Source organism: Somniosus microcephalus, chromosome 7 (genome assembly GCF_052327205.1).
Source record: "Somniosus microcephalus isolate GS21.2 chromosome 7, FLI_Smic_1.0, whole genome shotgun sequence".
Lineage (NCBI taxonomy): Eukaryota > Metazoa > Chordata > Chondrichthyes > Squaliformes > Somniosidae > Somniosus > Somniosus microcephalus.
The window spans coordinates 90937839-90965571 of NC_140993.1; the positions used below are offsets into that span (position 1 = coordinate 90937839).

Genomic DNA, 27733 nt, shown 5'->3' on the forward strand with positions numbered 1-27733 from the left:
AGAAGTGTTGTCAATTCTGTAGATTGTCTGGTGCACTCGTTATTGGCACTTGTGCAATGTTTTGATGCAGTGAGAGCTTGGAATGTCACAAATAGTCTGAATTCTCCCAAAGCATCAATGGGAGTTGAGGGGTCGCTGACTACATTCAGGCAGGAGCAAATGAAGTGTGGTTTTTAGTAGCCCAAGGATGTTCAGCACGAATGAAATGTTAGTGATCAATTGTGTGCATTGACCTCAAATCAAGTTAAATACATACATTTGAGTTAATTAGTAAGGGAGGGAGTATTTTGTATTGCCTTTGGTGCAGAAGAGTGAATGCTTTTGAAGCATTAATTGAAGAAGAAACTTTTTCACGATTGGAGTTGATGATTCTTGGCACAGACAGGTACCAAGTAAAATTCATACTGGCCTGAAGCTTTTAGAAGGGAGTGGGATCAATCCATGATTCTGCAGGGATATGTGTATGGTGAGGAAAAATGAAAAATGATCAGGATCTGAAATGGGACCTGGCTAGACTAAATTGCTTGTTCAAATTCATACATTCTTCTTTTCTTAAGCCTAGTGTTAACTGTGCCTTTATTGTGGCTTTCATATACTATCGGAAGCTGTTTGCACATAATTATTCAAATAGTGCAGCATTTATTTTTCAGTTACAAAAAAAAACAGTTAACACTTCAGAACTGACAGTCTTTGTAAATGCCTGCTCATGTTTGATTTGTAATGTGTTTGCATAGATGCAACTCACCCTTGGTATACATAAGAAATGGGAGCAGGAGTAGGCCATTTGGCTCTTCAAGCCTGCTCTGCCATTCAGTAGATCATGGCTGATCTTCTACCTCATCTCCACTTTCCTGCATTATTCCCATAGCCCTTGATTCACTTAATATTCAAAAATCTATCGATCTCTGTCTTGAATATACTCAACGACTAAGCCTCCACAGCCCTCTGGGGTAGAGAATGCCAAAGATTCACCACGCTCTGAGTGAAAAAATTTCTCATCTCAGTCCTAAATTGCCGACCCCTTATTCTGAGACTATGACCCCTGGTTCTAGACTCCTCAGCCAGGGGAAACATCCTCCCTGCATCTACCCTGTCAAGCCCTGTAAGAATTTTGTATGTTTCAATGAGATCACCGCTCATTTTTCTAAACTCTGGAGAATATAGGCCTAGTCTACTCAGTCTTTCCTCATAGGACAATCCCTCCATCCCAAGAACCAGTCTGGTGAACTTTCGTTGCACTCCCTCTATGGCAAGTATATCCATCCTTGGATAAGGAGACCAAAACTCTACACAATACTCCAGGTCTGGTCTCACCAGGGCCCTATATAATTGTAGTAAGACGTCTTTACTCTTATATTCAAATCCTCTTGTAATAAAGGCCAACATACCATTTGCTTTCCTAATTGCTTGCTGTACCTGCATGTTAACTTTGTGATTCATGTACAAGGACACCCAGGTCCCTCTGAACACCAACATTTCCCAATCTCTCACCATTTAAAAAGTACTCTACTTTTTTATTTTTCATACCAAAGTGGATAACTTCACATTTCTCCACATTATATTCCATTTGCCATGTTCTTGCCCACTCACTTAGCTTGTCTATATCCCCTTGAAGCCTCCTTGTATCCTCCTCACAACTTACATTCCCACCCAGCTTTGTATCATCAGCAAACTTGGATATATTACATTTTATCCCCTCATCCAAATCATTAATGTAGATTGTGAATAGCTGAGGCCCAAGCACTGATCCTTGCAGTTCCTCACTAGTTACAGCCTGCCAACCCGAAAATGACCCATTTATTCCTACTCTCTGTTTTCTGTCCATTAACTAATTCTCAATCCATGCTAGTATATTACCCCCAATCCCATGAGCCCTAATTTTGTTTAATAACCTCTTGTGTGGCACCTTATCAAATGCCTCCTGAAAATCCAAATACATCACATCCACTGGTTCCCCCTTATCTATCCTGCTACAGGAAACTTTCGATTTACCGGCACCGAAATAACCGGAAATCTCGGTTAACCAGCAAAATTCAGGAGTAGGTTCAGGTAAGTTTTACTTCATATTGTAGTGCCTTCCTCGATCTGTTGCTGTGCAAGGGTGTGGCTGCAGCTGTTGCTAAGCTACAGAGACGCTTGGAACTTGTGGCCATTGTTCTGCACCTGTTGCTAAGCAACAGGGTTTGTTACTTTATACGGAGCTCTCAGCTCTCCGTATCTTTTACGATAGCTCTCGGTTATCCGGAATTTTTGATGAACCGGCACCACGTCGGTCCCGTCGGTGTCGGATAAAAAAAAGTTTCCTGTAGTTACAACCTCAAAAAACTCCAACAAATTTGTCAAACGTGATTTCCCTTTCATAAATCCATGTTGACTCTGCCCAATCCTATTATTATTTTCTAAGTGCCCTGTTACCACGTCCTTAATAGTAGATTCTAGCATTTTCCCTACTACTGATGTCATGCTAACTGGTCTGTAGTTCCCTGTTTTCTCTCTTCCTCCTTTCTTAAATAGTGGGGTTACATTTGCTACCTTCCAATCTGCAGCAACTTGCAGAATCAGTGGAATTTTGGAAAATGACAACCAGTGCATCTACTATCTCTATAGCCACCTCTTTCAAAACCCTAGGGTGTAGGCCATCAGGTCCGGGGGATTTATCGGCCACCAGGTCCAGGGGATTTATCGGCCATCAGGTCCAGGGGATTTATCGGCCATCAGGTCCAGGGGATTTATCGGCCATCAGGTCCAGGGGATTTATCGGCCATCAGGTCCAGGGGATTTATCGGCCATCAGGTCCAGGGGATTTATTGGCCATCAGGTCCAGGGGATTTATCGGCCATCAGGTCCAGGGGATTTATCGGCTTTCAGTCCCATTCATTTGGTGTAGGTGTAGTCGTATCTCCTCTGAGTTGTGCTGAACTGTGGAAGTCATTTGAAAGGCTTCATATTGAGGGAAAAAAAAATGTCACTAAATTTCCAGGGAGGATGCAATTGTTCTAAACAAGTTGTATTATACAGTTTAGTTTACGAAGTAATCATTTAGTGATGTGAAAGACAAAGGTGATTTAACAGTAGCTGCTTTTAATTGGTAAATGTAAGAATGTTCAAATAAGGATTGCTACCAGTGCCACATGCTAGTCAGAGTAGAAATAGAAGGATATTTCAGATGAATACATGGCTAGAGGAATGGTGCAAGGGGGAGGGATTCAAATTCCTGGGACATTGGAACCGGTTCTGGGGGAGGTGGGACCAATTCAAACTGGACGGTTTGCACCTGGGCGGGACCGGGACCAATGTCCTAGGGGGAGTGTTTGCTAGTGCTGTTGGGGAGGGTTTAAACTAAAATGGCAGGGGGTTGGGAACCTGTGCAGGGAGACAGAGGAAAGGGAAGCAAGGATAGAAACAAAAGACAGGAAGGAGAAAAGCAAATGTGGAAGGCAGAGAAATCAAGGGTGTAAATCAAACAGGGCTACAGTAAATAATAATTCTAAAAGCACTGAGAGTGTTAAAAAAACAAGCCTAAAGGCTTTGTGTCTTAATGCGAGGAGCATTCGTAATAAGGTGGATGAATTAGCTGCGCAAATTGATGTAATTGGAATTACGGAGACATGGCTCCAGGGTGACCAAGGCTGGGAATTCAACATGCAGGGGTATTCAATATTCAGGAAGGACAGGCAAAAAGGAAAAGGAGGTGGTGTAGCATTACTGGTTAAAGAGGAAATTAACACAATAGTAAGGAAGAATATTAGCTCTGATGATGTGGAATCTGTATGGGTAGAGCTCAGAAATACCAAGGGGCAGAAAACGTTAGTGGGAGTTGTATACAGACCCCCAAACAGTAATGCTGAGGTTGGTGATGGCATTAGATGGGAAATTAGAGACGCGTGCAATAAGGGCACAGCAGTTATCGTGGGTGACTTTAATCTACATATAGATTGGGCTAACCAAATTAGTAACAATACTGTGGAGGAGGAATTCCTAGAGTGTATACGGGATGGTTTCCTGGACCAATATGTCGAGGAACCAACTAGAGATCAGGCCATCTTAGACTGGGTATTATGTAATGAGAAAGGATTAATTAGCAATGTTGTTGTGTGAGGCCCCTTGGGGAGGAGCGATCATAATATGATAGAATTCTTCATTAAAATGGAGAGTGAAGTAGTTGACTCAGAGACTAGGGTCCTGAATTAAAATAAAGGAAACTACGATGGTATGAGGCGCGAGTTGGCTAGGATGGATTGGGTAACGTTACTTAAAGGCTTGACGGTGGATAGGCAATGGCAAACATTTAAAGATTGCATGGATGAAATACAGAATTTGTTCATCCCTGTTTGGCATAAAAATAAAACAAAAAAGGTGAATCAACCGTGGCTAACAAGGGAAATTAGGGATAGCATAAGATCCAAGGAGAGGACATATAAATTGGCCAGAAAAAGCAGCAAAACTGAGGATTGGGAGCAGCTTAGGAATCAGCAAAGGAGGACAAAAGGATTAATTAAGAGGGGGGAAATAGAATATGAGAGTAAGCTTGCGGAGGAACATAAAACCTGACTGTAAAAACTTCTATAGATATGTAAAGAGAAAAAGATTGGTGAAGTCAAGCGTAGGTCCCTTGCAGTCAGAATCAGGGGAATTTATAATGGGGAACAAAGAAATGGATGACCAATTAAATACATACTTTGGAAGGTTATTTGTGTCCCTTGTGAAGACAGAACCAGAGATTTCGGGGAACATAGGGTCTAATGAGAGGGAGGAATTGAATGAAATCAGTATTTGTAGGGAAATGGTGTTAGGAAAATTGACGGGATTGAAGGCCGATAAATCCCCAGGGCCTGATAACCTACATCCTAGGGTACTTAAGGAAGTGGCCCTAGAAATAGTAGATGCATTGCTGGTCATCTTCCAAAATTCTATAGACTCTGGAATAGTTCCCATGGGTTGGAGGGTAGCTAATGTAACCCCACTATTTGAATAAGGTGGTAGAGAGAAAACGGGGAATTATAGACCGGTAAGGCTGACATTGGTAGTGGGGAAAATGCTAGAGTCCATTATAAAAGATGTAATAGCAGAGCACTTGGATAACAGTGACAGGATCGGACAAAGTCAACATGGATTTACAAAAGGTAAATCATGCTTGACTAATCTACTGGAATTTTGTGAGGATGTAACTGGTAGAATAGATAAGGGAGAACCAGTGGATGTGGTGTATTTGGAATTTCAGAAGGCTTTCAATAAGGTCCCGCATAAGAGATTGGCATGCAAAGTTAAAGCACATGGGATTGGGGGCAAGGTACTGACTTGGATAGAGAACTGGTTGGCAGACAGGAAGCAAAGAGTTGGAATAAACGGGTCTTTTTCCGAGTGGCAGGCAGTGACTAGTGGGGTACCGCAGGGATCGGTGCTAGGACCCCAGCTATTCACAATATATATTAACGATCTAGACGAGGGAACTAGATGTAATATCTCCAAGTTTGCAGACGACACAAAGCTGGGTGGGCATGTGTGCTGTGAGGAGGATGCAGAGAAACTCCAGTATGATTTGGACAGGTTGGGTGATTGGGCAGATGCATGGCAAATGCACTATAATGTGGATAAATGCAAGGTTATCCACTTTGGTGGCAAAAACAGGAAGACAGATTATTATCTGAATGGCAATAGATTGGGAAAAGGGGAAGTGCAATGAGACCTGGGTGTCCTTGTGCACCAGTCGCTGAAGGTAAGCATGCAGGTGCAGCAGGCGGTTAAGAAGGCAAATGGTATGTTGGCCTTCATAGCGAGAGGATTCGAGTACAGGAGCAAGGATGTCTTGCTGCAGTTGTACAGGGCCTTGGTGAGACCATATCTTTGAGTATTGTGTGCAGTTTTGGTCGCCTTATCTGAGGAAGGATGTTCTTGCCATTGAGGGAGTGCAGCGAAGATTCACCAGACTGATACCTGGGATGGCAGGAATGCCGTATGAGGAGAGATTGAGTCGATTAGGCTTATATTCACTAGAGTTTAGAAGAATGAGAGGGGATCTCATTGAAACTTATAAAATTCTAACAGGACTAGACAGACTAGATGCATGAAGGATGTTCCCGATGGCGGGGGAGTCCAGAACCATGGGTCACAGTCTAAGGATAAGGGGTAAGCCATTTAGGACAGAGATGAGGAGGAATTTCTTTACCCAGAGAGTGGCGAACCTGTGGAATTCTCTACCACAGAAGGCAGTTGATGCCAACTTATTAAATATATTCAAGAAGGAGTTAGATATATTTCTTAAGGCTAAAGGGATCAAGGGATATGGGGAGAAAGCCGGGACAGGATACGGAATTTGGATGATCAGCCATGATCTCATTAAATGGCAGAGCAGGCTCGAGGGGCCGAATGGCCTACTCCTGCTCCTATCTTCTATGTTTCTATAGAATAAGCCACCATTGACATCATTGTAAAAAGTATATTGTCTTCTCTTTCATTTAAGATGATTTATTTTCCAATGAAGTTAGATGTTTTTATGCACGAGTTTTAAAGACAGAAAAGATTTGCTGCAGACATCGCATGACGAATTCATGGCAGCTTTTTATTAACTTGCAAAAAGAATAAACTGATACATTAAATCAGTTCAGTGCACTAATGCGTTATCACGGAGGGATAGGTTTTGGGTTTCTGCTGCAAGTTCTTGATCATGGTTACACTATGGTAGGGGATCAGGATGCCAGGCAGTGGCTAATTGTTTCTTCAGATAAAAAGAGTACAAATTGCAGACCATCTCATGTAGTCTCCAAGTATCACATTAGCATTGGCCTTCGAATGATTGATTGGTTTGCCCACTTAGTCAGAAAATAGTGCTTGACTTAAAGAAATAGGAAAAAAATGATTGGAAGAAAGAAGTTTGTTTGAATGCAAAATTGATGTTTACAATAGACAAGTTGCATGCTGTGTTTCATCTAGTACAAATGGTGAGCTTCTGTGGCGCCTAGCTCGTGCATCACGTGACTTGGCTCAACTGGAAAGCACCTCCGCGGAAAAGAAGAAGCAGCTGACATATGAAGCTTTAGAGTTTGCTGAGAAGGCACTGGAGAAAAACGAATTGAGCTTTGCCGCTCATAAGGTAATGCATAGCATTTTGTCATGTTTTTTCAATTTTCTGCCATTTTATGATCTTAATGTTTTTTTAAATCTTGTACAGTGGTATGCTATATGCATCAGTGATGTTGGAGACTACGAGGGCATCAAGGCTAAAATTGCAAATGCTTATGCCATTAAAGAACATTTTCAGGTAAAGTAGCAGGCAATAAATATGACATTTTCCAGTTGTACAATATCACTGCATTTATTTTTCGTGTTTTTTGTCTGAAAAGTAGTCCTGCTTCTATTAATGGTGAGATTGAGAAGCCTAATTTAGAGTATTTGGGAGAGGGGTTATGAATAAGTATAGTGAAGAAGCAAAGTAGTTTAAAATAGTAAGCACAAGATGTACCTTATGGCAGATAGGAGCAAGGTTAAAAAGAATAATAAAGGACATTTTTTTTAAAAAGAAGAAAGATAAAGGTTATTGAGTGATAAGAATGGGTCAGGTTTGTAGTGTTTATATGCAAATACATAAAACAATAGAAATAGGGAAATATAGGCACTAAGTGTATTGTTGATGGAAACATGACTTCAGCTTCGTCCCAGCCCTACCTCAGCTGAATATTTCTAGATACAACGTTTTCAACAGAGTTAGCGGAAGGAAGAAGGGCTCGTTAATTAAGGACTGTATAACGGGTGTAGAAAGGAAAGGTTTTATCAATGGTGCTCAGATGGGAGTCTGTCAGTGAATTGAGTTAAAGAATAATAGGTGCTGGTCAATCTCCCATGGACTTTGCACAAGGCCAGCCTGTGTAGTTTTCAGGTGAATTGGGTTAGAGAACAGGGGATAATTGGTCCTTAATCTTTCTTTAATTGCTTGTCCAATAAGGAAGGATGCAGACTTAGTCCTGGAAAATGAAACAGGACAGGTAAGAAACCTGCAAGGAGAACATGTGTGAAATAATAACCATAACCTGACTAGACTCATCTTGAAAATGGATAAAGAAAAATAGGTATTGGACTGTAAATTAGATCATTCCAGTGCGATAAAGGGGAACTAGCCCAGAGAAAAAAATAGCAAATCCAACAATGGATATATTTAAGTATCAAAATGGGTACGGTACAGGTTAATTGTATCCTAACTAGGAGTAAATGAAGTGTGACAAAGGCAGGGGTTTGATGGATAAATTAGAGCAAAATGAGTCTTAGAAAAGAGACGTATATTCATTGTGGGGGTGAATAATATAGAATAAATGAGAAATATAAATAGTTTAGAAGGATAGGAAAAAAGGGAGATTAGGAAGACTAAAGAGGGAGTATGAAAAAGATAAGTGGTCAATATAAAGAGAAATAGAAAAGGCTTTTATAAATATAAGTAAATGGGCAGTGTGACTTCTTACATTAGTCAAAAAGAGCGCATCTTTTAAGCAAGAATGAAGGAATAGCAGTGATAAGTATTTCACTTCAGTTTTTGTTTGGTCATTGTCACATTGCTGTTTGTGGGAGCTTGCTGTGTGCAAATTGGCTGCCACATTTCCTACATTGCAATGGTGACTACACTTCAAAAGTACTTCATTGGCTGTAAAGCGCTTTGGGACGTCCGGTGGTCGTGAAAGTCGCTATAAATGCAAGTCTGTCTTTCTTAAATGTAGAAGTCACCAGGCCTTGATGGTATTGAGGGAAATTGTTATTAAGTATGACTAATATTCCTTCATTCTCAAGAAAATACCATTTTTTCAAAAATCCTTGGAGATGGGATTTGTGCAAAAAGACTGGAGGGTGACAAATGTTACACCTGTATTCAGGAAAGGGATAATTCAGGAAATAAGTTGTGGGTAATCTTCGAAAGTCTATAATACGAAATGAAATTTGTCAAGTATGATCTTTCTGAAATTCATGTTGGCTGCTTCGAATTATTTTCTCCTCATCTTGATATTTAACTAAAGATTCCAAATTTTCCCCATCACAGCTGTTAAACTAACTGGCCTATAATTATCCAGGTTAGTGTTCTCTTCATTTTTGAAAATGGGTATTACATTGGTCACTCTCCAGTTCCCCCATCCTCAATAGAACCCTAAAATACAATTTCTCGGGCTCCCTCTATATCTTCTCCCATTTTCCCTAGGATCCTTGAATGGTCCTAGTACTCTGTTCTCTCTTAGCTTAACTAATGTCTCCCAATACTTCCCTTTTTATTTATCTGGTTGAAAGTTCTTGTAGTTATTGCCTAGATTGCAATTTTTCCTTTATATTTGCTTTTTGTTTTATAAATTAGAGTGAGAAATTGCTCATAGTAAACGGGACACAAAATGTATTAATCTGTTGCTGAAGGGAAGCTGGTATTAAGCGGCCCCAAAGAGTATAAATTCTAATTACTGTAATTAAACACAGCCCGAAGTCAGTAAGAGTTCAATTACTGTTTGATGAGAGAAGTTTGCGTGTAAATGTCTGGCTCCAGGTCAGCATGAAATAATTACTTTTCTTTCTCTTTATATACTTTTGAAATGTCAGAGGTCTAATGGATGCTTTTAAATAGATGACTTAAATGTCCTGCTCATTGTAGGGGGTTTCTCTTGCTTGCTCTGGTCTCCTGCCAGGCTTCTTGCAATAATTACCCTTGAGTGGTTCGACCCACTCTTCCCTACGGTTCTAGACCTTGGACTTAGGTGCAGGGAACTGTAGTGCAGAGAAAGAACTCAATAGACCAGGTTGAATAGCACGAAATGGATGCTTTTATTAAACAGTTTGCAGCATTATAAAATACATGTCATAAGCACAGATTAAAGCTACTACAAGCATGCACACATCTGTAAACTTAACTCTATGGAAATGGGGAACACACGGCACATCGTAAAAGGGGTAACACATTACAACTACCCTTAACCCCCTCCCCTAGACCTAACTAAGTTTCGACTTGAGGAACTCGGGATCATGCTCACCACTTTCAGAATTGCGAAAAAGGTTTCGCAGCCTTTTTGGCACAGCTTTCCATCGTCACGTGGATTTGGAAACTTCTGGCGCAGCTTGTTTTCCTCTTGGTTCTCCTGCGATGTAGGCAGCCAGTACAGCCTTGGTGAGCGCTCGCCACGGATGAATCCGTCACCGACGTGATGTTGAAGCACTGAATTCACCTGTGAGAATCCGTTACCGGTGGGATGTTGAGGCACTAGAGTGCGGGGCCCGGAGTGTCCTTTTTCTCCGGCCTGGATCGTCGTTTTTCCCGAGGGTGTCTTCTCCTTCGGCCTGGGTCGTCGATGATCTCCCGACAAAAGTACCCGGGCCACCCTCGTCGTCTTCCCGTCGTGGCCGAGCCTTGCCTGGCCGAACGCCGACCACGTTCCGAGACCGAAGTGCTGCCTTAACCGAAGAGTCTGTCCCGAAGCGTTGAAGAAAATGAAAACCGAAGTGAAGCCCCGTAGAAGTTCCGAAGCTACTCCCAAGCGTTGAGCGTACTGATGGACCTTTTCAATCCACAGTTATACCTTTTTGGAACATTCTTATCTCCCGCCAAATCATAGTCCTGTCTTTGTAATATTTTTGGCGGGCAGAATTCTCTGCAGGGGTGTTTTGTCTTCATAACGGGAGTCGGTGATAGCTGAACTGGCCTTCCTGGGCCGATAATGTCTTTGCTTTGTCACCGTAACTTGGTTTGTATATTGATCGGTCTGGAGATTGCCCTGGATGGCTGTTAAACGGCTTTTCTTTGTACAGTGTAATGGGTTAAAGCGTTCGTTCAATTGTCTGCCCACTTCTTGATGGACCTCATCCTGCTACCCAAAACTGTCCTGTACTTATAATCTAATCAATATGTATGCTCAGTTCCCTGAGTTTCGGTTTCCCGAAACTGGTTTTCGTGGGCTTAATGTCCTCAATCCACAAGCCTGTCTGACTTGCAGTAACAGAAATTCAAATGGTCCCAGAAGCTGGTCACGAGGTCCGGCGGCCATTTTGTGTGCCCTTTTATCAAAGGCTTCTCTGTACAAGCTTCTTTTGGTCAATAAAACTGTCTTATTAACCCGATTTTATTACGTGATTATTAATGAAAATTTCGAATCTTACATCATACACCAGATAAATATCAAATGCAACTGGTCCAAGTGTATTATCTGTTTATAGAATTGGTATAAAATCCATCTGTCGGGGCGATTTCCTCCTTGCATTAGTTGTAACAGCATTGTAAATGGTTTCTGTATAAACCCAATTTACAATTGCGGAGTAGTCCATGTTGGAGTTAGATCTGCTCCTCATTCCAGTTAGACACCACAGAAAAGATCAATAATACTACAATTGGACAGTCTATAAATGCAGCCCTCTTGATAATAAATGAATCTCGGGACCGAACAAAAAAAATACACTTTATGCAAATGTAAGTGCACTGCCTCACAACATTAGCTCAGTCTTTACAGTCAGTCAGGAGAGTATATTGACATCTTCAGCCAGATTATCAAATTCCTCAGCCTCAACTCGATGTTATTCCTGGGTGTGTAAGTGGACCTGTTTCTGAGACTGGAGTGGTAGTTAAGAGCCCCCAGGTCAAATGGTTGTGCCATGTAGCTGTGAGTCTTGGGGATGGGATGAGGGCAGAGGTAGCACAATCTCTCCTTCTGTACTGGCAGAAAAGCCTTCACCTACTCCATGAGCGGAGAGCTGGCTGGCAGTTAGTGAACTCTGCTCTGTCATTTACTCCCCACTCATTCTCCAAGGGAACTCTCCCTGCTGACATCAAAATCACACACCAAAATGTTAAATGTGCATTCTAGCTGTACATCATGGGCAGCAAACGTGAGCTAGAAACTTTGGGTGTCTTTGCAGCCATACAAAAATAGCATTGCAACCAAAAAACCGCTGTGAAAAAGTTTGTTGAATTGAGAGGTATCTGTATATTAAAAATAAAGGCCACTTCCTCCCTGGTGCCTTTCTGAAATTCAGCCATACAGTTGGAAAAACTTGTATAAACTGAGGAATTAAGAAGATTTATAAGATGATGGAGAAATTATTTGAAAAACTTTTCTTCTCTTTCAGAAAGCCATTGAGCTTAATCCCAAAGATGCAACATCAATTCATTTAATGGGATTATGGTAGGAACTTTATCATGTGTGGTAAATCATTCGTTCTACTTATTGAGAGTTTGTATCTGTTATTCTAACTAGCCCAGTAATACCAAGACAGTGATGACTAGTGGAATTACACGTTCCACGTGATACCATTTGTGTAAAAATAAAAAAGTAATTAATAAAATTCATCATTGGGATTTAGACTATCTGACCTTTTTGCTCTTTTAAAAAAAAAAAAAACATTTTGTTGTACTATTCTGTTTAAGAAAATATGACTAAATATTTCACTTCCTCTGCTTTATTCGCAGTTACCTTTATTACACTATCCAGTTAGAGATTAATAGATAAGCCTGCTGAAAATGAATGGATACCTATTCCACTAAGAGCAATCTGTGCAGCGTTCTGCAATTTGTGTGTGTTGGGTGAGGAGTCTTGAGGGGAGTAGTCAAAACTGCTAATACTGGCCCTGTGAATGGTGCAGACTGCTGATCCTACATCACAGTTGTTACATTTATTGACTTAACGCTGAATAACCAGCAAAGTGAAGATTGTCTGTCGCCCATTAGTCAGATGGTGTTAAATTCCCACAAATAAACTCTAAAGCCTGCACATCTGCCAATGCACTTTATTATGGTCATATTTATGTTAATATACTACAAGCCAAATATATGTTGAATGTTTAAATGTCTTAATCCAAATGTACACTCTCGGGAGCCGCAAGCCTACATTTCGTTGTACTGCACTTGTGCACTAACAATGACAATAAAAGTTGATTTGATTTGATTTGGTTTGGATGAAGATGCAGCTGAGTGTTTAATTCATTCACATTTTTTTTCTCTAGGTGTTTCACATTTGCAGAAATGCCCTGGGTCCAACAGAAAATAGCTGCTATGTTCTTTACCACACCGCCAAGCTCCACTTATAATGAGGTAAATGTAAACCCAATAACTCAGTGCTGTATTTTGTAGATCAATGTGAAATTGCAAAAAAATAAATGTTTTGTAATGGTCTTTTACAACTTGCTGTCTTTTGATTACAGTTTCTATTTCCTTCCCATGTTTGGTCTTCACAGGCCACAAGTGCAGCTGTGAGCTGTTCCCTGACTTAAGCTGCTCCAAAAATGGCATTAAGAGATGCACAAGTGAGCTGGTGACTTCCTTCAGTGTTCTTTCTTCACAATGACATAGCTGAGATCAGAATTTCAGAAATGGGAAGGCATTGTGGACATGACCTCCCCATCCCTTCCCTCTGTGTCGCTCTGCATTGTGCTGCTTCTTGTCATAGCCTCTACTGAGGCCAATATTTACATTCACCCAAGGAAAAAATCATTCAGATAGCACTCCTTTTCAGGAGTCTTATATCCCTTAAACCATTTGAATTAAGTTGTCCCCTTTCAATTCCATACCATCCACTACTGTATAAAAGATCTACCCACAGTTCGGTCCTCAGTTCCTATATCCTCTGGTGTCAGCAGCAGTGTTATAACTGCGGTTCTCCCAGTAGGAAAAGATCTTAAAGCTTTGTCATCTTGTTATCCGTCAACTTCAACATAGCCTATGCTATTCTGTAACTTTAAATTTCTTACAAACGCGTGTGGTTAGTTTTGTCATCTTCAGTCATTGAGCTTTAGATATTCAAAGTAATAACCTTATCCGAATTGTTTGCTTAGAATTGTCTCCAACTTCAATTTTATGCAATTTTTTCCACCACCTTGCTTTCCTGAGATCAAATACAGATTTTACTATCAGGAATGATGGAACAGGCTGGGGCTCTTTGCGCCTAGAAAACAGAAGACCGAGGGGTGACCTAATAAGAGGTCTTTAAAATTATGAAGGGGTTTGATAGGGTAGACGTAGAGAAGATGTTTCCACTTGTGAGGGAATCCAATACTAGGGGCCATAAATATAAGATCATAGAATGATACAGTACAAAAGGAGGCCATTTGGCCCATCGTGCTTGTGCCGGCTCTTTGGCAGAAAAAAACAATTTATCCCACTCCCCTGCTCTTTCCCCGTAGCCCTGTAATTTTTTTCCCTTCAAGTATTTATCGAATTCCCTTTTGAAAGTTACTATTGAATCTGCTTCCATCACCTTTTTTAGATTCAAGATCACAACAACTTGCAGTGTAAAGAAATGTTTCCTCATGTCGCCTCTGGTTCTTTTGCCTTGACCTTAAATCTGTGTCCTCTGATTACTGACCTTTCTGCCACTGGAAACAGTTTCTCCTTATTTACTCGATCAAAACCGTTCATGATTTTGAACACTGCTACCAAATTTCCTCTTGACCTTCCCTGCTCAAAGGAAAACTACCCCAGGTTCTCCAGTCTCCATATAACTGAAGTCGCTTATCCCTGGTACCATTTTAGTAAATCTCTTCTGCACCCTTTCTATGGTCCTGACATCCTTCCTAAAGTGTGGTACCCAGAATTGAACACAATACTCCAGCTGAGGCCTAACCAGTGTTTTATAAATGTTTAGCAGAACCTCCTTGCTTTCATAAATATGCCTCTATTAATAAAGCCAAGGATCCCATATGCTTTTTTAACAGCCTTCTCAACATGTCCTGCCACCTTCAAAGATTTGTGTACCTACACCCCCAGGTCTCTCTGTTTCTCCACCCCCTTTAAAATTGTACCATTTAGTTTATACTGCCTCTGCTCATTCTCCCTACCAAAATGTATCGCTTCATCTCTCTGCATTAAATTTCATCTGCCATGTGTCTACCCATATCATCAGTCTGTCTATGTCCTGAAGTCTGTTACTATCCTCCTCATTGTTTACTACATTTCCGAGTTTTGTGTCATCTGCAAACTTTGAAATTATGCCCTGTATACCCAAGTCCAGGTCATTAATATATATTAAAGTGCAGTTGTTCTAATACAGAGCCCTGGGGAACACCACTGTATACTTCTCTCCAGTCTGAAAAACAACTGTTCACTGCTACTCTCTGCTTTCTGTCCCTTAGCCAATTTTGTATTCACACTGCCACTGTCCCTTTAAATCCATGGGCTTAAATTTTGCTAATGAGAATAAAACCGGAAGGACCACCCGGCATCGACATTGGCACCGGCTACGGACACGACAGCGGCACACCCAGCTCAGTCGACCCTGCAAAGTCCTCCTCGCCAACATCTGGGGACTTGTGCCAAAATTGGGAGAGCTGTCCCACAGACTAGTCAAGCAACAGCCTGACATAGTCATACTCACAGAATCATACCTTTCAGCCAATGTCCCAAACTCCTCCATCACCATCCCTGGGTATGTCCTGTCCCACCGCAGGACAGACCCACCAGAGGTGGCGGCACAGTGATATACAGTTGATGGAGTGGCCCTGCGAGTCCTCAACATTGACTCCCGACCCCGTGAAGTCTCATGACTTCAGGTCAAGCATGGGCAAGGAAACCTCCCGCTGATTACCACCTACCTTCCTCCCTCAGCTGATGAATCAATACTACTTCATGTTGAACACCACTTGGAAGACTCGCTGAGAGTAGCAAGGGCACAGAATGTACTCTGGGTGGGGGACTTCAGTGTCCATCACCAAGAGTGGCTCGGTAGCACCACTACTGACCGAGCTGGCCGAGTCCTGAAGGACCTAGCTGCCAGTCTGGGCCTGTGACAGGTGGTGAGAGAACCAACACGAGGGGGAAAAACCTAGTTGACCTTGTCCTCACCAAGCCACCTGTCGCAGATGCATCTGCCCATGACAGCATTGGCAGCAGTGACCACCACACAGTCATTGTGGAGAAGAAGTCCCGTCTTCACACTGAGGACACCCTCCATCGTGTTGTGTGGCACTACCACCGTGCTAAATGGGACAGATTTCGAACAGATCCAGCAGCTCAAAACTGGGCATCCATGAGGCGCTGTGGGTCATCAGCAGCAACAGAATTGTATTCCACCACAATCTGTAACCTCATGGGCTGGCATATCCCGCACTCTACCGTTACTACATTGTCTCTAAAAATTTCCCAACCACCGACGTTAAGATGACTAGCCTATAATTGCCGGGTTTATCCCCTTCTCCTTTTGTAAACAGGAATGTAACATTTGCAATCCTCCTGTCCTCTGGCACCACCCCCATATCTAAGGAGGATTTGAAGATTGTGGCCAGAGCCTCTGCCGTTTCAACCGTTCCTTCCCTCAGTAACCTAGGATGCATCCCATCTTGACCGGCTGACTTTTCTAATTTGAGGACTGCCAACCTTTTAAGTACCTCCTCTTCATCTATTTTTATCCTATCCAATATTGCTACTACCTCCTCCTTTACTGCTACAATGGCAGCATCCTCTTCTCTAGTGAAGACAGATGCAAAGTACTCATTCAGTACCTCAGCAATGCCCTCTGCCTGCACAAGAATATCTCCTTTTTCAGCCCCTAATCAGCCCACCCTTCCTTTGACTACCCTTTTACTATTTTTAAGTTTATAAAAGACTTTAGGGTTCCCTTTTATGTTAGCCGCTAATCTATTCTTGTACTCTCTCTTTGTCCCTCTTATTCCCTTTTTAAAGATCGCCTCTGTACTTTCTATATTGAGCTTCATGCTCGACTGTATTATGTACCTTACATTTCTCATAAGCCTCCTTTTTCTGACTCATTTTAATATCTATATCTTTTGTCATCCAGGGAGCTCTAGCTTTCCCCCTCATGGAAATATGCCTATTCTCTACCCGAACCATCTCCTCTTTGAAGGCCTCGCATTCTTCCATTATTGTTTTGCCTACCCATTTTGAATCCAATCCACCCAGGCCAGATCCTTTTTCAGCACACTGAAGTTAGCCCTCTTCCAGTTAAGTATTTTTATACTATATTGTTCCTTGTCCTTTTCTATAACTTTTCTAAACCTGATGATATTATGATCACTGTTTCCCCAAAATGCTCTCCCACTGAAACATAGGAACAGGAGCAGGCCATTTAGCCCCTTGACTCTGTTCTGTCATTCAATTAGATCATGGCTGATCTGTGACCTCACTGCATATACCTGCCTTTGCCCCATATCCCTTAATACCTTTTGGTTAACAAAAATCTATCAATCTCAGATTTAAATTTTAGACCATGCCCTCTTGTCCTAGACTCCCCAACCAGAAGAAATATTTTCTCTCTATCTACCCTATCAGTTCCCCTTAATATCTTGAAAACTTCGATCAAATCACCCCTTAACCTTCTAAATTCAGTGATATACAGTTGATGGAGTGGCCCTGCGAGTCCTCAACATTGACTCCCGACCCTGTGAAGTCTCATGACTTCAGGTCAAGCATGGGCAAGGAAACCTCCCGCTGATTACCACCTACCTTCCTCCCTCAGCTGATGAATCAATACTACTTCATGTTGAACACCACTTGGAAGACTCGCTGAGAGTAGCAAGGGCACAGAATGTACTCTGGGTGCGGGACTTCACTGTCCATCACCAAGAGTGGCTCGGTAACACCACTACTGACCTAGTTGGCTGAGTCCTGAAGGACATAGCTGCCAGTCTGGGCCTGTGACAGGTGGTGAGGGAAAAACCTACTTGACCTCATCCTCACCAATCTACCTGTCACAGATGCATCTGTCTATGACAGCATTGGTAGCAGTGACCCCCGCACAGTCACTGTGGAGACGAAGTCTCATCTTCACACTGAGGACACCCTGCATCGTGTTGTGTGGCACTACCACTGTGCTAAATGGGATAGATTCAGGACAGATCCAGCAGCTCAAAACTGGGCATCCATGAGGCGCTGTGGGCCATCAGCAGCAGCAGAATTGTATTCCACCACAATCTGTAACCTCATGGCTCAGCATATCCCTCACTCTACCATTATCGTCAAGCCAGGGGAGCAACCCTGGTTCAATAAGTAGTGTAGAAGAGCATGCCAGGTCAGCACCAGGCATAAATGAGCTGCGAACCTGGGGAAGCTAAAAAGCAGAAGCAGCATGCTGTAGATGGGGCTAAATGATCCCACAATCAACGGATCAGATCAAAGCTCTGCAGTCCTGCCACATCCAGTCGTGAATGGTGGTGGACCATTAAACAACTATCGGGGGGAGGAGGCTCCATGAATATCCCCATCCTCAATGATAGTGGCGCCCAGCACGTGAGTGCAAAAGACAAGGCTGAAGCATTTGCAACCATCTTCAGACAGAAGTGCTGAGTGGATGATCCATATTGGCCATCTCCTGAGGTCCCCACCATCACAGAAGTCAGTCTTCAGCCAATTCGATTCACTCCACATGATATCAAGAAATGGCTGAGTGCACTGGATACAGCAAAGGCTATGAGCCCCGACAACATCCCGGCTGTCGTGCTGAAGACTTGTGTTCCAGAACTAGCCGCACCTCTAGCCAAGCTGTTCCAATACAGCTACAACACTGGCATCTATCCGACAATGTGGAAAACTGCCCAGGTATGTCCTGTCCACAAAAAGCAGGACAAATCCAATCTGGCCAATTACCGCCCCATCAGTCTACTCTCAATCATCAGCAAAGTGATGGAAGGTGTTGTTGACAGTGCTTTCAAGCGGCACTTACTCACCAATAACCTGCTCACTGATGCCCTGTTTGGGTTCTGCCAGGACCACTCTGCTCCAGACCTCATTACAGTCTTGGTCCAAACATGGACAAGAGAACTGAATTCCAGAGGTGAGGTGAGAGTGACAGCCCTTAACATCAAGGCAGCATTTGACCGAGTATGGCATAAAGGAGCCCTAGTAAAACTGAAGTCAATGGGAATCGGGTGGGAAAACTCTCCACTGGCTGGAGTCATACCTAGCACAAAGGAAGATGGCTGTGGTGGTTGAAGGTCAATCATCACAGCCCCAGAACATCGCTGCAGGAGTTCCTCAGGGCAGTGTCCTAGGCCCAACCATCTTCAGCTGCTTCATCAATGACCTTCCCTCCATCATAAGGTCAGAAATGGGGATGTTCGCTGATGACTGCACAGTGTTCAGTGCCATTCGCAACTCAGATAGTGAGGCAGTCCATGTCCGCATGCAACAAGACCTGGACGACATTCAGGCTTGGGCTGATAAGTGGCAGGTAACATTCGCACCACACAAGTGCCAGGCAATGACTATCTCTAACAAGCGAGGGTCTAACCACTGTGACTTGACATTCAACGGCATTACCATTGCCGAATCCCCCACCATCAACATCCTGGGGGTCACCACTGACCTGAAACTCAACTGGACCAGCCACATAAATACTGTGGCACACAACAAGAGCAGGTCAGAGGCTGGGTATTGTGTGGCGAGTGTCTCTCCTCCTGACTTCCCAAAGCCTTTCCACCATCTACAAGGCACAAGTAAGGAGTGTGATGGAACACTCTCCACTTGCCTGGATGAGTGCAGCTCCAACAACACTCAAGAAGCTCGACACCATCCAGGACAAAGCAGCCTGCTTGATTGTCTCCCCATCCACCACCTTAAACATTTACTCCCTCCACCACCTGCGCACCATGGCTGCGGTGTGTACCATCTACAAGATGCACTGCAGCAACTCGCCAAGGCGTCTTCCAACAGCAACTCATAAACCCGCTACCTCTACCACCTAGAAGGACAAGGGCAGCAGGCTCATGGGAACACCACCACCTCCAAGTTCCCCTCCAAGTCACACACCATCCTGACTTGGAAGTAGATCACCGTTCCTTCATCGTCGCTGGGTCAAAATCCTGGAACTCCCTCCCTAACGGCACTGTGGGAGTACCTTCACCACACGGACTGCAGCGGTTCAAGAAGGCGGCTCACCACCACCTTCTCGAGGACAATTAGGGATGGGCAATAAATGTTGGCCTTGCCAGTGATGCCCACATCCCATGAACAAATTTTTAAAAATTATTCGACTGACAGATATTTCATTGAGGTAATGTCAAAAGAGTTACCATAAACTTCACCTGTAAAGTGACTAAGGTCTTACCATAGATTTATCTTCGAAAGATACTCATTGGCATATTGGTCATCAAGGCAGGCTGGTTATGCCTTTCCCATTTTTTAGTATACTGATGATGAAATCCTTAAGTATAAAGGAGTTCAGAGAATGTAAATTAATGCCCTTTAGTATGGATGTTCTGATTCTTTGAGCTAGTTTATTTGCATATCTTGCTCCTGTTCTCTTTCTTCACTGTTTCTAGTTTGGAATTTTTGAATGTTAATTTTTAGTAAATTTTTCACTTTTTATCAAACCATAACCTGCACCATAGAACAGCCTCTTTTGAAAAGAACTGTGGGTGAACCTTCGAGGTTTCAAGGATTTTTTAAATATCCCCAGTTGTATCATGGCCCTAATTAAAGATCAACCTACATTCAAAGAATAAAAGTAATCATAGGAAAAACAGTCATACTTCAGGTGGAATTAGAGTTAATAGGCACAATATAGTAAATGGAGTAGTGGTGTGCTAAAGCAAAAATGTTTGTATTCATGCTACAAAATGTCAGCACCTGATGAACAATGTTCCCTGTAATTTCTTGGGGGGGCCCCGCGGTCCTTTTAACTGGCTGTACAGCCCATTCAAAATCCCATGCATGCACGGTGTTTCTATTTAAAAGCCGGCTGCGCGGGACCCCTGGAGCGCTGCACGGCTTAAAGGGAACATTGTTGATAAGTAGTGTATGGCTAAAAAATGGGCAACTGTTGCACTTAGGAATGGAAGGTATCAGCGGGTTCATCAACACATCTTTCCTGACCCATTCTACACTTAGGCAGGTAGCTGAATCACTCGTGTCAGCCGTGGCTCAGCTGGTAACACTCTTGCCTCTGAGTCAGAAGGTTATGGGTTCAAGTCCCACTCCAGAGATGTGAGCACAAAATCTAGACTGGCACTCTAGTGCAGTACTGAGGGAGTGCTGCACTGTTGGATGAGATGTTAAACCGAGGCCCCATCAGATGGATGTAAAAGATCCCATGGCACTAGAATCGTAGAAATTTATGGCACAGAAGGAGGCCATTCGGCCGATCTTGTCTGCACCGGTCGAAAAAGCAATCCAGCCTAATCCCACTTTCCAGCTTTTGGTCCGTAGCCTTGCAGGTTACGGCACTTCAAGTGCATATCCAAGTACCTTTTAAATGCGATGAGGGTTTCTGCCTCTATCACCCTCTCAGGCAGTGTGTTCCAGACCCCCACTGCCCTCTGGGTGAAAAAAATTCTCCTCTACTCCCCTCTAATCTGTTTTGAAGACGAGCAGAGGAGTTCTCCCCGGTGGCCTGGTCAATATCCCTCAGCCAACATCACTTTAAAAAAAAATTATCTGGCTATTATTATAATCCTGTTAGTGGGACCTTGCTGTGCGTAAATTGGCTACCGTGTTTCCTACATTACAACAGTGACGACATTTCAAAAGTACTTATTTGGCTATGAAGTGCTTTGGGATGTCTTGAGGTCATGGAAAGGTGCTATAGAAATACAAGTCTGTCTTTCTGTCTTTTTCATGTTTAACATTGTTTCTAAAGAACAGCTAAGCTGTCTCTGTTGTTTCAATACCCCCATCAGAATACTGGGTGCATTATTCACTTTTCATACCCTGCACTTTAATATTACAGTAGATACTAGAGTTTCAAAACATTTTTGTTTCAGGCTCTCCAATATTTTAACAAAGCTGAGGAAGGTAAGAGATTAATAAATGTATTCCATTCAATTACATGAAGTTGTAACTTGTCAAACTATTAAATACTGCACATTAGATTAATAAATGTATTTCAATTAATTTACAAAATTACCTGAAGTTGTATGTTGGAATATTAAATACTGTACATTATTTCACAGGAATTATACTCATTACTTTTTCAGTATGTACATGCTGGGATTTATGTTTTAGGCCAAGTAAAAGTACAGTAGTATGTTAAGAATGAGTAGAACTAGACAAGGAAGGCTTTATATTTTCATGTTCTTTTCCACACATCAATAGATTTTTGCATAGTAATATGTATATAGCATTTGAGTCTCTTGAGGAATTTAGTTGCAGAATATAATTCGACAAACTAAATATCCTCAATCAACAATGTTTAGAAAAAAATGTGAGAATTGCTTCAAGTATTAGCCTTACAAATCTCATTGAAAACCTCATAAAAACAACACAAGACTAAAGATAGAATCAACTCCTCCCATTGATGCAGTTATTATTGTTCCTGCTAGACAAAAAATATGCATTTGACTATTTGTTTAGCTAATCATTATTTAGTGATTAGATTTTATCAGAATGAGAAACAATTCCTTGTACCGTAGCTGAAAGTGAGTCACATTTCTGCATCACTTTTTGTAGTTCCAGGTGACTTGCAATGAACAGATGTAAATGTTGCATTACTTACAGTGAAGCAAGTTTCCAAACCAATTTTCCAGTAAATGCACAATTTATTCAACACAATGTTTATTGCAGTACTATTTGGGAAGGATCATTATGCAAATTGTCTGTCTTAAATAGTTAGAAAGGATGAGTACTTTTTAAGTATGACTCAAATGACTAGCATTGGCAGAGTCTTTCACATTATCTTGTATAAAGCCTTCTGGCCATTTGTGAGTGACCCTGGACAGTGAATGTTGACAGGCAGTTCAGGGACAGCTGAGCCTGATCTTGTCCACAAGTGGAATTTCCAGCAGGTGGTCACTGGGTGGCGATCAGGAGCAAGAACCCCGATTGCTTTTTAACATTTTATTTCCTTCCCCCAAACCAAGACACTCGGGGATAAATTGCTCCCACCTCCCTCATTAAAATCACTTGACTAAACGTGGAACATTCTTGATTTCTATGACTTTCTCATATATGGTTTGCTCTTTGATGTGTAGCACATGCAAGTTTAATGTGTCTTTTATTTTGCAGCTGATCCAAATTTCTACAGTAAAAACTTACTAATGATGGGTAAATCTTTCATGAAATTAAAAAATGAGAAGATGGCCCTATTGTGGCTGACCAAAGCAAGAGACTACCCAGCACGTAATGAAGAAGACAAGCAGGTACAATTATCCTGTTTCATTCAAGCAACTTCATGTTTGCTGTAGTATAAATTTTACTTCATTTCCTGATAGTTTTAAAACATTATGCTTTATATTTCTTGACTAATCTTGATTTTTGTTTTTGTTTTTGTTAGTGACAATAGGCAGTATTAATTCAGCTTGGTCCCAGCCTAGCTGAAGTGAGTAGCTACAGTAAGCACCTGCCTATCGAATCATAGAATGGTTACAGCACGGAAGAAGGCCATTCAGCCCGTCGAGCCTGTGCCGGCTCTCTGCAAGAGCACCTCAGCTAGTCCCACTCTCCTGCCCTTTCCCCATAGCCTTGCAAGGTTTTTTCTTTCAAGTACTTATCCAACTCCCTTTTGAAAGCCTCCACCACCCTTTCAGGCAGTGCATTCCAGATCCTAACCATTCGCTGCGTAAAAGTTTTTTCTTATGTCGCCTTTGGTTCTTTTGCCAATCACCTTAAATCTGTGTCCTCTGGTTCTCGACCCCTCTGCCAATGGGAACAGTTTCCCTATCTATTCTGTCCGGACCCCTCATGATTTTGAACACCTCTATCAAATCTCCTCTCAATCTTCTCTGCTCTAAGGAGAACAACCCCAATTTCGTATCCATGCAGCCACTGTCCCTTTATTCCATGGGCTTCAACTTTGCTGGCATGCCTATTATGTGACACTTTGTCGAACGCCTTTTGGAAATCCATGTACGCCACGTCAACTGCATTGCCCTCATCAACCCTCTCTGTTACCTCATCAAAAAACTCAATCAAGTTGGTTAAACATGATTTGCCTTTTAACAAATCCGTGCTGGCTTTCCTTAATTAATCCACACTTGTCCAAGTGACTTTTAATTTTAACCCTGATTATTGTTTCTAAAAGCCTATGGAAGACTTTTGGATTACCTTTTATGTTAGCTGCCATTCTATTCTCATACCCTCTCTTTGCCCCTCTTATTTTCTTTTTCACTTCTCCTCTGAACTTCCTATATTTAGCCTGATTCTCAGATGTATTCTCGACCTGACATATGTCATACGCGCTCTTTATCTGCTTCATCTTACTCTATCTCTTTCGTCATCCAGGGTGTTCTGACTTTAGTTGCCCTACCTTTCCCCCTTGTGGGAATGTACCTTGACTGTACCCAAACTATTTCCTCTTTAAAGGCAGCCCATTGTTCCACTAAAGTTTTGCCTGCCAATCTTTGATTCCAATTTACCCGGGCCAGATCCATTCTCATCCCACTGAAATTGGCCTTCCTCCAATTAAGTATTTTTACTCAGATTGCTCCCTGTCTTTTTCCATAGCTAATCTAAACCTTATGATACTATGATCACTGTTCCCTAAATGTTCACCTACTGACACTTGCTCCTCTTGACCCACCTCATTCCCCAGAACCAGATCCAGCAATGCCTCCTTCCTCATTGGGCCGGAAATGTACTGATCAAGAAAGTTCTCCTGAACACACTTCAGAAATTCTTCCCTCTCCCTGCCCTTTACACTACTACTATCCCAGTCTATATTCGGATAGTTGAAGTCCCCCATTATCACTACTCTATAGTTCTTGCATCTCTCACTAATTTCTCTGCAAATCTGCTCCTCCATATTTTTCCCCACTAGTTGGTGGCGTATAGAATACACCTAGTAGTGTAATGGCACTTCTATTATTTCTTAACTCTAGCCATATAGATTCTGTCCTTGACCCCTCCAGGACATCCTCTTTCTCCAGCACTGTAATATTCTCAACCAATACTGCCACACCACCTCCTATCTTTCCTGAACACCCTTTATCCAGGAATATTTAAAACCCAAACCTGCCCTTTTTTGAGCCAGGTCGCCATCGATGCCACGACATCATATTCCCATGTGGCTATTTGTGCCTGCAGCTCACCAACCTTGTTTACTATGCTTTGTGCGTTTACACATATGCACTGTAAACCTATCTTAGACCATCCTGTGTTCTCTATTAGTCTGACCCCACCTAATACCTTACTATTTCTTACTTTAGTGCTGTCTCTCCCAATCCTTTGTGCCCTTTGTTTCTCCTTTCTAATGCTACATCCTGGTGCTCATCCCCCTGCCAACTTAGTTTAAACCCTCCCCAACAGTGCTAGCAAACTTCCCCGCGAGGATATTCTTACCGGCTCTGTTGAGGTGCAACCCGTCCACCCTGTACAGGTCCCATCTCCCCCAGAACTGACCCCAATGCCCCAAGAATCTGAAGCCCTCCATCCTGCACCATCTCTCCAGCCACTCATTCATCTGTTCTATCCTCCTATTCCTGTACTCACTCGCACGTGGCACCGGGAGTAATCTGGAGATTACTACCTTTTGAGGTCCTGCTTTTTAATCTCTTTCCTAGCTCCCTAAAATCTGCCTGCAGGACCTCATCCCTCTTTCTACCTATGTCGTTGATACCGATATGGACCACGACCTCCGGCTGTTCACCCTCCCCCTTCAGAATGTTCTGCAGCCGCTCAGTGACATCCTTAATCCTGGCACCAGGGAGGCAACATACCACCCTGGAGTCACGTCTGCGGCCGCAGAAACACCTGTCTGCTCCTTAACTATTGAATCCCCATACCACTATTGCTTTCCCTATGAATCACAGAAACCCCACAATGCAGATAGAGGCCATTCGGCCCATCGAGCCTGCACCGACACATATCCCACCCGATCCCCGTAACCCCTACACCAACACATATCCCACTCTATCCCCGTAACCCCACGTATTTAATCCCCCTAACACTAAGGGTCAATTTATCATAGCCAATCAACCTAATCCACACATCTTTGGACTGTGGGAGGAAACCGGAGCACCCGGAGGAAACCCACGCAAACACAGGGAGAATGTGCAAACTCCACACAGACAGTCACCCGAGGCCAGATTCGAACCCGGGTCCCTGGCGCTGTGAGGCAACAGTGCTAACCACTATGCCACCGTGCTGCCATCTTCCTCCTCCTCCTCCCCCCCCCCCCCCCCCAATACAGCTGAGCCACCAGTGGTGCCATGGACTTGGCTCTGGCTGTACTCCCCAGAGGAACCATCAACTAACTTTACAGTTACTTAAAACTAAGATGTATCCAATTCAAGTTATTAATATAATATATTAACAGTTACTAATTTAATATAGCAGTTTTCCCCAGCCTATGCAATCTTTCCTCATAGCTAAAATTCCCCAGCCCAGGCAACATCCTCGTAAATCTCCTCTGTACCCTCTCTAGTGCAATCACATCCTTCCTGTAATGTGGTGACCAGAACTGCACGCAGTACTCTAGCTGTGGCCTAACCAGTGTTTTATACAGTTCAAGCATAACCTCCCTGCTCTTATATTCTGTGCTTTGGCTAATAAAGGCAAGTATCCCGTATGCCTTATCTACTTGTCCTGCTACCTTCAGGGATCTGTGGACATGCACTCCAAGCTCCCTCTGATCCTCTGTATTTCTCAGTGTCCTACCATTTATTGTGTATTCCCTTGTCTTGTTAGCCCTTCCCAAATGCATTACCTCACACTTCTCCGGATTGAATTCCATTTGCCACTGTTGTGCCCACCTGTCCAGTCCATTGATATCTTCCTGCAGTCTACAGATTTCTTCTTCATTATCAACCACACAGCCAATTTTTGTATCATCTGCAAACTTCTTAATCATACTTCCTACATTAAAGTCCAAATCATTGATATATGTGGTCTAACCAGGGTTTTGTATAGCTGGAGCATAATTTCTACCCCCTTGTATTCTAGTCCTCTAGATATAAAGGCCAGCATTCCATTAGTCTTTTTGATTATTTTCTGTACCTGTTCATGAGATTTTAATGATCTATGTACCTGGACCTCCAAGTCTCTTTGGACCTCCACTGTTTTTAGCCTTTCACCATTTAGAAAGTACTCTGTTCTATCCTTTTTAGGTCCAAAGTGGATGACCTCATATTTGCTTACATTGAAATCCATTTGCCACAGTTTTGCCCATTCACTTAATCTGTTTTATCCCTTTGTAAATTTATGCTTTCATCGATACTGCCTTTTTCCACCTATCTTTGTGTCATCGGCAAATTTGGATATATGACGTTCTATGCCATCATCTAAGTTGTTAATAAATACTGTGAATAGTTGAGGCCCCAACACAGATTCCTGCAGGACACCACTAGTCACATCCTGCCAATTTGAGTACCTACCCATTATCCCGACTCTCTGTCTCCTGCCGCTCAGCCAATTTCCTAACCAGGTCAATAATTTACCCTCAATTCTGTGGGCTACCTTCGTTAACAGTCTCTTATGTGGGACTTTATCAAATACCTTCTGGAAGTCCATATAAATAACATCAGTAGACATTCCCCTGTTCACTACTTTAGTCACCTCTTCAAAAAATTCAATCAGGTTTGACAGGCATGACCTACCTTTCACAAATCTATGCTGGCTCTTGCTGATCAACTGAAAATTTCAAAGTGTTCAGTCACGCTATCCTTAATTATATATAGACTCTAGCAATTTCCCAACAACAGATGTTAGGCTAACTGGTCTATAATTCCCTGGTTTTTCCCGTCACCATTTTTAAATAGCAGAGTGACATGTGCAATTTTCCAATCTAAAGGAACGGTTCCTGAATCGAGAGAACTTTAGAAAATTATAGTTAGGGCATCAGCAATGTACTCACCTACTGTACTTCCTTTAAAACCCTGGGATGGAAACCAATTTGGTTCTGGGGATTTGTCACTC

At 42.5% G+C, this 27733-nt stretch overlaps 1 protein-coding gene across 4 annotated transcripts in view; it reads left to right on the plus strand.

The window, feature by feature from the left end:
- Nucleotides 1–27733, plus strand: part of rmdn1 (regulator of microtubule dynamics 1) — a 64623-nt gene that overhangs the window by 26880 nt on the left and 10010 nt on the right. The window contains exons 4-10 of one of the 4 annotated variants that reach the window (XM_085992742.1): nucleotides 6931–7090; nucleotides 7169–7258; nucleotides 12073–12128; nucleotides 12946–13033; nucleotides 16731–16893; nucleotides 21649–21679; nucleotides 22889–23028. In XM_085992742.1, coding sequence (XP_085848868.1) covers nucleotides 6931–7090; nucleotides 7169–7258; nucleotides 12073–12128; nucleotides 12946–13033; nucleotides 16731–16877 — 541 coding nt within the window. In that variant the 3' untranslated portion in view covers nucleotides 16878–16893; nucleotides 21649–21679; nucleotides 22889–23028. Of the gene's footprint in view, nucleotides 1–6930; nucleotides 7091–7168; nucleotides 7259–12072; nucleotides 12129–12945; nucleotides 13034–16730; nucleotides 16894–21648; nucleotides 21680–22888; nucleotides 23029–23156; nucleotides 23202–27733 lie in introns of those variants that run through there. The other 3 variants (XM_085992741.1, XM_085992740.1, XM_085992743.1) reach the window with 3 other exon arrangements.